The 12,559-nt window shown below is 46.7% G+C and overlaps 1 protein-coding gene across 5 annotated transcripts in view; it reads left to right on the plus strand.

The window, feature by feature from the left end:
* The window catches only part of FTO (FTO alpha-ketoglutarate dependent dioxygenase), a 406,381-nt gene that overhangs the window by 45,214 nt on the left and 348,608 nt on the right, over window positions 1–12,559 (plus strand). For all 5 annotated transcript variants that reach the window (XM_075325765.1, XM_075325766.1, XM_075325767.1 and 2 more), the window contains exon 2: window positions 12,123–12,200. In XM_075325765.1, coding sequence (XP_075181880.1) covers window positions 12,123–12,200 — 78 coding nt within the window. The remainder of the gene's footprint in view (window positions 1–12,122; window positions 12,201–12,559) is intronic.

Genomic DNA, 12,559 nt, shown 5'->3' on the forward strand with positions numbered 1-12,559 from the left:
AACAAAACAGTCGTCATGATATGACTGCAGGATCGCAAGGGACAGGGGACCCTATGCTATCCCTAACCACAGGGATACCCCTAATGGTGGAGAGACCTGTGTCCCGTGCCTGGCTATTCTCCTAACCAGATCTAAATTGGTACCCCTCTCTCAGGGAAGTAACGAGCAGAAATGTGATGGTAATACAGTTTAATACAGGCAGGGAGAAACCAAAACACAAAACAGTAAGAGACAAGGAGAAAAACAAGAGCTGGAAGGCAGCAACAAAAAGTCAAAAAGGGTTAACACCACAACCGCTCACAGCATTAATGCACAACAACCACCAGTAAGTCTGGATCACAACACCTCACCAGACCAGTATAGAAAAGCTATAGCTAGCATTAATGGAATAGTCCAGCCAGCATATAGAGGAGGGGAGCAAACATGATTGGTTCCTTAACAGCATGCGATCAAAGAGACTAACAAGCAGCCCAAGAGAAATTAGGTCTTGCTAACCCATCTAAAGGCTGCTTTACACGGTACGACTGATTGTGCAATTTCACAATCACTCGTACCCGCCCCTGTCCTTTTTGTGTCACGGGCAAATCGCTGCCCGTGGCACACAAAGTCGGTAACCCCCCGTCACACGTACTTACTTCCCGTCCGACCTCGCTGTGGGCGGCGAACATCCACTTCCTGGAGTGGGAGGGACGTTCGGCGTCACAGCGACGTCACACGGCCGCCGGCCAATAGAAGCGGAGGGGCAGAGATGAGCGGGATGTAAACATCCCGCCCACCTCCTTCCTTCCACATAGCCGGCGAGAGCCGCGGGTCGCAGGTAAGCGATGTTCATCGTTACCGGGGTGTCACACGGAGCGGCGTGTGCTACCCCGGGAACGATGAACAATTAAATTAAACGATATTATGAAACCTAACGACCAGTACACGACTCACGATTTGTGACCGATACTGCCTCGCTAGGAGGTGTCACACAGGCCGGCATCGCAAGCGATGCTGGATGTGCGTCACAAAAACCGTGACCCCGACGATCTATCGCACGATAGATCTTCTGATGTAAAGCAGCCTTAAGTCTTTGTGTTGACACCTGTGTCTCCCTGCACTGATTACAGATATCAAAAGTTAGCAGACAGAGTGCCAGATTCTGTAGTTTACAGAGATCCTGATGCCGCCATGAAAGTTGACGATGCCTGAAAAAATCTCCTTGTGGCATTAACTCTTTATGCTATGTGTGCACGCTGCGTTTTTTACCGCATTTTTGCAGTGTGTTTTTGGCTCAAAACTGCATGACTTTGCTTCTCCAGCAAAGCTTATGACATTTTAGTTTTGTTGTCCGCACAGTGCAGTTTTCTTTTGCTGCATTTTTGTGCAGAAAAAAAAAAATGAGCATGTCGATTCTTTCCTGCGGTTTCCTGCGTTTTCCACCCACGCATTTGAAAAACGCAGCCAAAAACGCAATGCATTTTTACCACTGCGTTTTTGCCGCGGGTGCGTATTTGTGCGGTTTTAGCGGCAAAAAAACGCACAAAAACGCAGCGTCTAAAAAAAAAAAAAGCAATGTACCCACATAGCCTTAGATTGCTACACTTTAGGTAAATGAGAGACTAAGGACAAAAGCAAGAGCTGGAAGGTGGCAAAAAGACAACAAGGATCACCACAACCGCTCATAGCAATAATGCACAACAACCATCAGTAAGTCTGGATGACAGCACCTCTCCAGACCAGTATAGGTAAACTATAGCTGGCTGTCACGCAGGAATACTACGGATGCCAGTGTTCCTCTGTATTTTGTGCAGTTTACCTGCTTTCCTCTTCTATGCTTTCTACATATAAGTGCAGTCCTCGGCTGTTGTTTCCGGTGGATGCCCACCTGATGGTTGGCTCTGCTCCCACCTAAGCTGCAGGCTCTGCACATGTTGTGTGGGGTTTCCTGCTCTTCAGCCTAGGGGGCGCATGCGCACACTTCCTTATCTTGTATAGAGAGATGTGCGCACCTTGTTAAGGTGTCCCCAGCCTATTGCTGGGAGGCACCAGCTATTTAAGTCTCCTCCTTCCTGATAGGAGGAGGGAGCATTTCGTATGTGTCTTTGTAACCCGCTATGTATTCGTGAAGGGCTGGTGTCTTCTATTCCTGAGTCCAGTATACTGGCAATCCCCCTGGACTCCAGCCTGATCCTGTGTCCAGTATTCCTGAAGGGTTGGGGTCTTCTATTCCCGAGTCCAGTATACTCCCTGAGTCCGGTCACCTGTCTGAGTCTGGTTACCCTGTTGTGAATGTCAGTTATTCGTTTGCTGCTGTGAGGCTCCCTCTTGTGGCCAGGAATGGTTTGGTCAGAGACCAGGTGTGTTGAGCAATGGGCGTTTCCATTGCTAACGCTCTGCTTATTTAAACCCTGGTCTGCTGGCAGGCTATGCCGGATGTCAGTTGTTCTTTGTACACCAGCCTGCTTCATCCTGCTCTACACCACATCTACCCCAGATAAGTGCGTGGCTCTTTATTTGTTGTTTGGTTCTTTTGCTCTTATCTGAGTTTGTCATTTGCTGTGGTTGTTTTCAGTTTATTTGCATGCAGGGATCTTCCCTCTCAGTTGCTTAGCTGGGAAGCTCCCTGCAGCTATGTTTGGAGTATTGCTCCTATTAGTTCATGTGTTTGTTGCTTCTTGAATTTGTAATGATTCCTGCTTTCTGTTCATTGGTATGACGAGCGCCTGGTATAGGACGGAGTTCAGATCTAGCGATCTGAGGACTTTTTGTACTATCAGGTTGTTGGATTTTTGCAGGGTTTTTCTCTGGCCACCATCAGTCCCTTTCCTATCCTGTCCTATTTAGTCAGTAGGGCCTCACCTTTTGCTAATCCTATCATCTGTCTGTGTATTGTGTTTTCCTATATCACCGCAGTCTTTGAATGTGGGGGGAGATCGGAGCAGGAGCTGTTCTGTCTCAACGAGACGCTACTTCGGGTAAACTTAAGCCCTGTGCCTTTTTCTCTCGGAAGTTTGCTCCTTCTGAACGGAATTATGATGTCTGGAACCGGAAATTATTGGCTATGAAGTGGGCATTTGAAGAATGAAGACATTGGTTGGAGGGGGCTAGACATCAAGTTGTGGTTCTTACGGGCCACAAGAATCTTACCTATCTGGAATCTGCCAAGAGGTTGAATCCTCGGCAGGCCAGGTGGGCTTTGTTTTTTGCCCGGTTTAATTTTGTGGTCTCCTTTTTGCCAGGCACCAAGAATGTTAAGGCCAATGCCCTTTCCAGGAGTTTCTGTGCTGACTCTTTGGAGGTTGTCGAGCCGTCTACTATCCTGAATGATGATGTAGTTCTCTCGGCCATTTCGCCTGATCTGCGGTTGGCACTGGCGGAATTTCAGGGGGATAAACCTGAGAGATGTCCTACGGGGAAACTGTTTGTCCATGACCAATGGAGAGACCGAGTTGTCTCTGAGGTTCATTGTTCTGTTTTGGCGGCTCATCCTGGCATTTTTGGTACTCGGGATCTTGTTGGCCGCTCTTTTTGGTGGCCTTCCCTGTTCCGGGATGTCAGTAGTTTTGTGCAGTCGTGTGGAGTTTGTTCTAGGTCCAAGCCCTGTTGTTCACGTTCTAGTGGGCTATTATTGCCTTTGCCGGTACCTAAGAAAACTGGGACGCACATCTCTATGGATTTTATATCATAGCTTCCCGCCTCCCAGAACATGACTGTAATTTGGGTGATCTGTGATAGATTCTCCTAGATGGTTTACTTGGTTCCCCTATCTAAGTTGCCGTCTTCATCAGAGTTGGTGCCATTGTTTTTCCAACATGTTCGTTTCCATGGTATTCCCGAAAACATTGTTTCTGACAGAGGGGTGCAGTTTGTATCCAGATTTTGGAGGACTTTTTGTTCCAAATTGGGTGTTCAGCTGTCTTTCTCCTCGGCGTTTCATCTTCAGACCAACGGTCAGACTGAAAGGGCTAACCAGACCCTGGAGACCTATTTACGGTGTTTTGTTTCTGCGGATCAGGATGACTGGTTGTCGTTTTTGCCTTTGGCTGAATTTGCCCTTAACAATAGAGCTAGCTCTACCACATTGGTGTCCCCCTTTTTCTGCAATTTTGGGTATCACCCCAGGTTCCTCTCGGGGCAGCTTGAGGCATCTGATTGTCCAGGGGCGGATTCGGTGATAAACAGAATGCAGCAGATTTGGGGGCAGGTAGTGGATAAATTGTTTCAATCCGAAGAATCTGCCCAGAAATTTGCCAGCCGACGTCGGAGTGTTGGTCCTCGGTTTAAAGTGGGGGACATGGTGTGGTTGTCCTCTAAAAATATTCCTATGAGAGTTCCATCTCCTAAATTTAAGCCCAGATTTATTGGACCTTATAAGATTTCGGAGATTATCAACCCTGTATCTTTCCGTTTGACTCTGCCTGTGTCATTTAAGATTTACAATGTCTTCCATAAGTCCTTGTTGAAAAGGCATGTGGAGCCAACAGTTCCTGCAGCAGCGCCTCCTTTCCCTGTTTGGTACAAGGGGATCTGGAGTATGAGGTTGAAAAAATTCTGGATTCCCGTCGCAGTAGGCGACAGCTTCAGTACCTTGTGAAATGGAAGGGTTATGGGCAGGAAGATAACTCTTGGGTTGTGGCTTCTGACATTCATGCGGACAGGTTGGTTCGCGCCTTCCATCATGCTCATCCTGAGTGACCCGGTGGCGTTGGTTAGGGTTCGGTGACCCCTCCTCAAGGGGGGAGTACTGTTGTGAATGTCAGTTTTGCATTTGCTGCTGTGAGGCTCCCTCTTGTGGCCAGGAATGGTTTGGTCAGAGACTAGGTGTGTTGAGCAATGGGCATTTCCATTGCTAACTCTCTGCCTATTTAAACCCTGGTCTGCTGGCAGCCTATGCCGGATGTCAGTTGTTCTTTGTTCACCAGCCTGCTTCATCCTGCTCCAGACCACATCTACCCCAGATAAGTGCTTGGCTCTTTATTTGTTGTTTGGTTCTTTTGCTCTTATCTGAGTTTGTCATTTGCTATGGTTGTTTTCAGTTTATTTGCATGCAGGGATCTTCCCTCTCAGTTGCTTAGCTGGGAAGCTCCCTGCAGCTATGTTTGGAGTGTTGCTCCTATTAGTCCATGTGTTTGTTGCTTCTTGAATTTGTAATGATTCCTGCTTTCTGTTCATTGGTATGACAAGAGCGCCTGGTAGAGGACTGAGTTCAGATCTAGCGATCTGAGGGCTTTTTGTACTATCAGGTTGTTGGATTTTTGCAGGGTTTTTCTCTGGCCACCATCAGTCCCTTTCCTATCCTGTTCTATTTAGTCAGCGGGGGCCTCACCTTTTGCTAATCCTGTCATCTACCTGTGTATTGTGTTTTTCCTATATCACCGCAGTCTTTGAATGTGGGGGGCTAGCTATTCTTCATCTATTTTCTGAGGCAGAGAGTTATTCATCTTTCCTTTCTTTAGGATAGCTAGTTCTCCGGCTGGGTTCGCGGTGCACAGGATGTTAGTTCACCCCTCGGCTACTTCTAGTGTTGATGGTTAGTAAAGGGATGGCGGCCAGATTAGTTGCCAATGCTCTTGTCACCTTTTACCAATGATTTATGGTGGTCTTCCATGGTTCCGGATCATAACATTACCCATTGTCCCGGGCCTTCAGGTATCTGCGTATTCAGGGACCGGCGTATCCAGTTACTGGCAATCCCCCTGGACTCTAGCCTGGTCCTGTGTCCTGTATTTGTGTTCCTGCCACGTGATGTACCCTGATATCCTACGGTGTGATGTACCCTGATATCCTACGGTGTGATGTACCCTGATATCCTGCCGTGTGATGGTACTGTACCCTGATATCCTGCCGCGTGATGTACCCTAATATCCTATGGTGTGATGTACCCTGATATCCTATGGTGTGATGTACCCTAATATCCTGCCACGTGATGTACCCTGATATCCTGCCGCGTGATGTACCCTGATATTCTACGGTGTGATGTACCCTGATATCCTACGGTGTGATGTACCCTGATATCCTACGGTGTGATGTACCCTGATATCCTACGGTGTGATGTACCCTGATATCCTGCCGCGTGGTGTACCCTGATATCCTGCCGCGTGGTGTACCCTGATATCCTGCCGCGTGGTGTACCCTGATATCCTGCCGCGTGATGTACCCTGATATCCTGCCGCGTGATGTACCCTGATATCCTGCCGCGTGATGTACCCTGATATCCTGCCGCGTGATGTACCCTGATATCCTGCCGCGTGATGTACCCTGATATCCTGCCGCGTGATGTACCCTGATATCCTGCCGCGTGATGTACCCTGATATCCTGCCGCGTGATGTACCCTGATATCCTGCCGCGTGATGTACCCTGATATCCTGAAGCCTTGCAGCTTGAGCTTAGTCAAGCCCCTCCTCTCCTCAGTGCCGGCCCTCCCCTCCGCAGCGCCAGCCCACCCCTCCTTAGTGTCGGCCCGCCCCCCGCAGCTGTGGTCCGATCGCTCTATCGGACCTCAGTGGCATTGACACTCTGCTCCCGCTGTGCTGCCAGCGTGAGCAGAGTGTCACTCGAGGATCGCAGTAGTCCCCGTGTAGCCCCAACCTCACCCTGCCCCACTCAGCTGCCACAGTCCCAGTTGACACTCACAGGGCAAGCAACTGGCGTCCCGCCTTGCGGCTTGCGCTTAGTCAAGCCCCTCCCTCTGCTAAAGGGTAGGTTTGGGTTTTACCCTGTGGTCTAGTGAGTCCATTCTACTCTTGGACACTCACCGCCTTCCTGGATCTGCTGGCGGTGAGATCGTTACAGTGGAATTAATGAAATAGTCCAGCCAGCATATATAGGATGGGAGCGAACATGATTGGATCCCCCACAGCATGTGATCAAAGAGACTAACAAGCAGACTTGCAGACATTAGCTCTTGCTGGCTTGCCTAAGTCTGTGGGTCACAGACCTCAGAGAAGTGAGCAGAGTGCCAGGACGTACTAACTAGATTCCTGTATATTGCAGTTTTCTCCTGTTTTGCCTTTACATGTGGGGTCTATCTAAACGCATCTCTTCGTGAAAATAAAAAAAGCACAAATCCATCCCGGGGAATTCATAAAGCATCTGGGAAATCAGAGAAAAGTTGTGATCTTTTGAATAAGCTACAAATAGCCTAAGGAGATTACCGTGCACATAAATGCATCGGAGATAAATGTTACGGATTAAGAAAAAGTTAAGAAATAATTTTTTATTTTTATTATTTCTAGATTTCTAGTAACGATGGTAAAGAGGACTTTAGGAAGAAATAAAAGAAGCGCTGCGTTCCCTCGCCTTCGTGTATTCTTCCATTATTTCAGAAGTGTGACTGAACACTTCCACAACCGCACGGGGTCACCGCACGTGAAAACACATTACTTCTCCTCCGAGCCCAAGAGGTTAAATGTTCTTGTGCTTGAGTGGCCGCGATGATACGTGCTAATTGCTCCGTGCATATGCATGATGGTGTGGGAACGGCGCGCCCGAGTTGTTTATTATAGGGGGCAGCCTGGTGTGAACAGTTACTTTGTGGACAAGTTTGGTAATGGATGACCAAGGTTTATCTTAGCTCCGGAGTAAATCTCATCCCCGTAATAATTCAAGTCTGGTCGAATTCCGAGTCTTTAATGGATAATTTCCAAAGTATAACGTTATCCTCTATCCATAAGGTATGGATCGTTAGCGGGTCATCGCTGGAACCCCCAACAATTCCAAAATTGTGACTTTAGAACCCTAATAAGGAAGCTTTGCAGACCAGTCATGACCGGAGAGACGTTAGCATGTTCTGCTCCATTCACTATATGTAGGACTGCAAGAGAAAACAGAGTATAGTATTCAGCTATTTCCAACAGTCCTATAGACCATGAATGGAGTGGAGGTCAAGCATGCCTCCTCTACTTCATTCACCTCCGTTCTCGAATTTCTAGAATCCTGATATTGAAACACTGGGGGAGTCTTAGTGGTTCCACCCACAGCAGTCGGAAAGTTATCCCATATCTATGAATTATATTTTGGGAATTACACCTTAAAGGCACTATAGTCAATAATATTTACAAAAAAAAAGATCTGAACTCTGGAACTCCAAGGACGGGCTGAATGGAGTGGAGGTATGCATGCCCAACGTCTGCTCCATTCTTTATCTTTAGAACTGTCAGAAATAGCCAAGTACTGTGCTCTGCTTTCTCTGGCAGTCCCAGAGATAATGAATGTGTCACAAGTGTGTTGTGTCCACATGTATTGGAGTGGATTTACTGTCATTTGATGCTGGGGGGGTTAAGAAGCCTTTCCTTTCTAGCTAAGATTGCCCATAGCCTTAATCCCAGCTGCAGCATCTTATTTTCAGTCCCTTCCGCTATATTTACCCTCACCTGGATTCACTCCATACCGATAGATCTTCTATACTAACTACTTTTGAAGGAGCCTGTCTTTGGAGCAGCTGAGGTGTTCGTTTCAGTTACAGGTGTGAAGTTTCTGGCTATAGAAGCTGTGGAGTGCTCTTAGTTGTGTTTTTCCCGACCTGTTTGTGTTACTTTCCTCATGTTGTTTTATTGTAGTAGTGAGACTAGTGTCTCGCAGACCAGTACACTAGATAGGGTGAGATCAGAGCCAGCGAGGGTCTAGGCACGGCGCAGGGAAGGAATTTGACCTGTCAAGGGACATTAGGAAGTGCATGGATTAGACTCAGGTAAGTGAGGTAAGTGTTAGGAGGTGACTCCGCTTCCTTCTCTCTATCACCAGAGCCATCTTTTACATCTTCCCTGGTTTTCTCTGTGTTGTGCCGCACTCCGGGTGTTCCTTTGGCGTGACAGAATGGAGCAGAGCTTTGTACACCTACACTTTATTCATTACCTATAGAACTGTCAGAATAGCCAAGTACTGTGCTCTGCTTTCTTTGGCAGTCCCATAGATAATGAATGTATCACAAGTGCGTTGTGTCCACATTATACACCTTCTATTGGAGTGGATTTATTTTCATTTCATGCTGAAGGGGTTTCCTGTTATGATCCGGAACCATGGAAGATTACAATAGATCATTGGCAAAAAGGTGACAAGAGCATTGGCAACTAATCTGGCCGCCATCCCCTTACTAACCATCAACACTAGAAGTAGCTGAGGGGTGAACTAAGATCCTATGCACCGCGAACCCAGCCGGAGAACTAGCTATCCTAAAGGAAGGAAGGATGAATAACTCTCTGCCTCAGAAATAGACCCCAAATGTTATAGCAAGCCCCCCACATTCAAAGACTGCGGTGATATAGGAAAACACAATACACAGATGGATGATAGGATCAGCAAAGGTGAGGCCCGACTAACTAAATAGGAAAGGGGCTGATGGTGGCCAGAGAAAAACCCTACAAAACCCCAAATATCTGATAGTACAAAAAGGTCCTCAGATGGCACGGTCTGCACTCCATTTTATATCAGGCGCTCTTGTCATACCAATGAAGAGAAAACAGGAACAATTACAAATTAAAGAAGCAACAAACACATGGACTTATAGGAGCAAAAACTTCAAACATAGCTGCAGGGAGCTTCCCAGCTAAGCAACTGAGAGGGAAGATCCCTACATGCAAATAAACTGAAAACAACCACAGCAAATGACAACTCAGATGAGAACAAAAACAACATAAGAGAGAATCAAGCACTTATCTAGGGTAGATGTGGTCAGACGCAAGATGAAAAGGCTGGTGAGCTACAGGACAATGATAACCGGCTCAGACTGCCAGGAGGCCAAGGTTTAAATAGGCAGAGAGAGAGCAATGGAAACGCCCATTGCTCCAGCACACCTGGTCTCTGTCCAAACCAGTCCTGGCCACAAGAGGGAGCCTCACAGCAGCAAAAGCATAACTGACATTCACAATAGTTTCCCTGCTGGCTGAGATTACTCATAGCTTTAATCCCAAGTGCAGCATTTTATCCTCACTCCCATCCACTGTATTTACCCACTCCTGGCTTCACTCCATGCCAGTGATAGATCTTCTATACTGACCACTTTTGAAGGAGGCAGTCTCTGGAGTAGCTGAGGTGTTTGTTTTCAGTTACAGCTGTGAAGTTTCCAGTTAAAGAAGCTGTGGCGTGCTCTTAGTTGTGTTTTCCCCACCTCTTTGTCTTACTTTCTTTATGTTGTTTTATTGTATTAGTGAGACTAGTGGTGGCCCTACACACTAGATAGGGTGAGTTCAGGGCCAGGAGGGCCTAGAAACGTGACGGCGCAGGAGAAGCATTTGACCTGTCAAGGGACATTAGGGAGTGCTTGGATAAGTGTTAGGGAGAGGGAAGCGGAATCACCTCCTGTCACCAGGGCCTTCTTTTACATCGTCCCTGGTTTTCTCTTTGTGTTGCGCCCCACGCTGGGCGATCCTTTGGCGTGACAGAATGGAGCAGAGCTTTGTACACCTACACTTCATTGTCTATAGAATTGTCAGAAATAGCTGACAGCTTCCATATCCTGTATAATGAATAGAGCAGAGCATGCACACCTCCACACCATTCATTCTCTTTGAACTGTTGGAAATATCTGAATACTCTGCTTTTTTCAGTACCATAGACAATGAATGGAGTAGAGCATGTGCACCTCCATTCCAATCAAGATTTGGCTGTAGAGTCCCAATCTCTGGATCACTGGGGGGGGGGGGAGTCGGTGGTCAGTGTAAAATACACTTATGTTTAGTCTACGATTAGTTTCCCTTTATTACATCTCTATGGGGCACTAGTTCTTGGTGAGGTATAAAGACAACCACAGACATTGAGATAAATAATTATACTCATTCTGAAGGAAAATCCCTTTCTCAAAAACGTATTTCTGGGTACTAATTACCTGGATGATAGTGGGGTTGTCAGATCTTATTACATGGGTAAAAACAAGAAACTTTGCAATTTATCCTCTATTGAAAATAGTCTCCATTCTCAAGAACTGAGGGATTCTTCATTCTTTAGTTTACTGCTCGCTGCCATGGTTTCCAGCCACTGCTGCAGTCTCAGAGGTGGCTGGTTTCCTAGGCGATGAGCGCGTGCTTGCATGATCTCTGCTTTTGCGCAGCAGGCGCAGCTCTGAGGTTGGCCCGATGCAGCCATCCTCATTGTCTCAGGACTTGCAATATTGAAGAAGGTGCCATTCCCGCCAGCGGTTTGACCATACCCCCTTCCGGAGTGCCCTACCCTCCCATGAAGGTTTGGGAGGTAGGGGGTGGTGTGCACTCGAAGAAGGACCCATTATCTAAATGTTATACAGTTGCTGACCATGTATCAGAAAATGCTGTGACTTTCTGCTGCGAGAAAGAAAGAGAGAGCAGCAGTGAGCTTTTCATATGGCTGCCAAAGAGCCTACAAATTGTGGCACTACAGAAAATCTCTGTTATCTCTGCTGCCAATTTACCAATTCTCTGACTGCTGAGCTCTGTATAACCCCGCCTTTACCACTGATTGGCAGCTTTCTGCCTATGCAGAGTGTGCACACAATGCTGTTAATCAGTTGTGGGGGCGTGGCTGGACTAGAAGGCAGCAGGTTTACTAGTCATCCAGTGATTATTTCCTGCTGATATGATTTAACCTGTATCAACTAAGTAACACATCATTGGAATCAGGGTCTCCATCTCTCAGATTAGATACTAAAAACCTGCTGACAGATCCCCTTTAAGTAGCCATTTTGGGGTTTTTTTCTGCATTTTTCATGGAAGCAAGAGGGTATATTGCCAGAAAGCAAAATGTGTAATGGTGCACAATTATCAAAAACTGTTACCTTGCTTGCAGAAACTAGTTCTCCGGATTGTGACACTCCTCTCCCTTAACAACAATCAATAGACATTTCTTTCTTACCTGCTTGTCAGGAAAAGAGCAGAACCTTTGCAACTGCAAAGTAGAGTAGCTAAAAAGACTTCTTCTTCAGGGAAAGTAAGAAATGATTATATCATCGGCTGCCAGAAGGGGAAGGAGAGCTATTTTGTTCAGAGTCTGCCCCTTTGAACAGGAGTTACAAGGGAGACTCTTAATAGCTATTATACCAGCTATATGTAGCTTTTCGATGTCAAAAACAATTAATAGACTAACCCTTCTGATTTTTATAATGATCTTTTGTTATTTTATATTTGTTTTTTTCATTTACTAATTTATTTTTTACTTTTATTTATTTTTTAAGAAACGAAAACTTCTTGAGCAACTTGGTGATGTACAGCTACAACACCTTACACCAGGCGATAACGGCTTCCTTCAGTTGGTATGTATAACCTGGCATGTGTCATGTTCTAAAAATGTTAAAAAAAAAAAAGGGCGTACCCGTCTGATAATCCCCCATCACGCTCTGTAGTGTTGGTCGGTTTACCCGCCGGTCTCCAAGCTTCTCCTCTTGGCGGGGACAGGCATGTGACAGCTGCAACCAATCACTTGCTGCACTGTATATGTGACTAACATAGCCAATCATTGGCTGCTATGGCTAATGATTGGCTGCAGTGGTCCCAAACCCATCCCAGCCAGATGTTGGGAAGATGGAGGATAATCCAGGCAGTGCAGTGGTGGGGATCGGGTGGGCCAGGCACGTGACAGCTGCAGCCAATCACTGGCTGCATATGTGACTGG

The sequence above is a fragment of the Anomaloglossus baeobatrachus genome, chromosome 10 (genome assembly GCF_048569485.1).
Source record: "Anomaloglossus baeobatrachus isolate aAnoBae1 chromosome 10, aAnoBae1.hap1, whole genome shotgun sequence".
Classification (NCBI taxonomy): Eukaryota; Metazoa; Chordata; class Amphibia; order Anura; family Aromobatidae; genus Anomaloglossus; species Anomaloglossus baeobatrachus.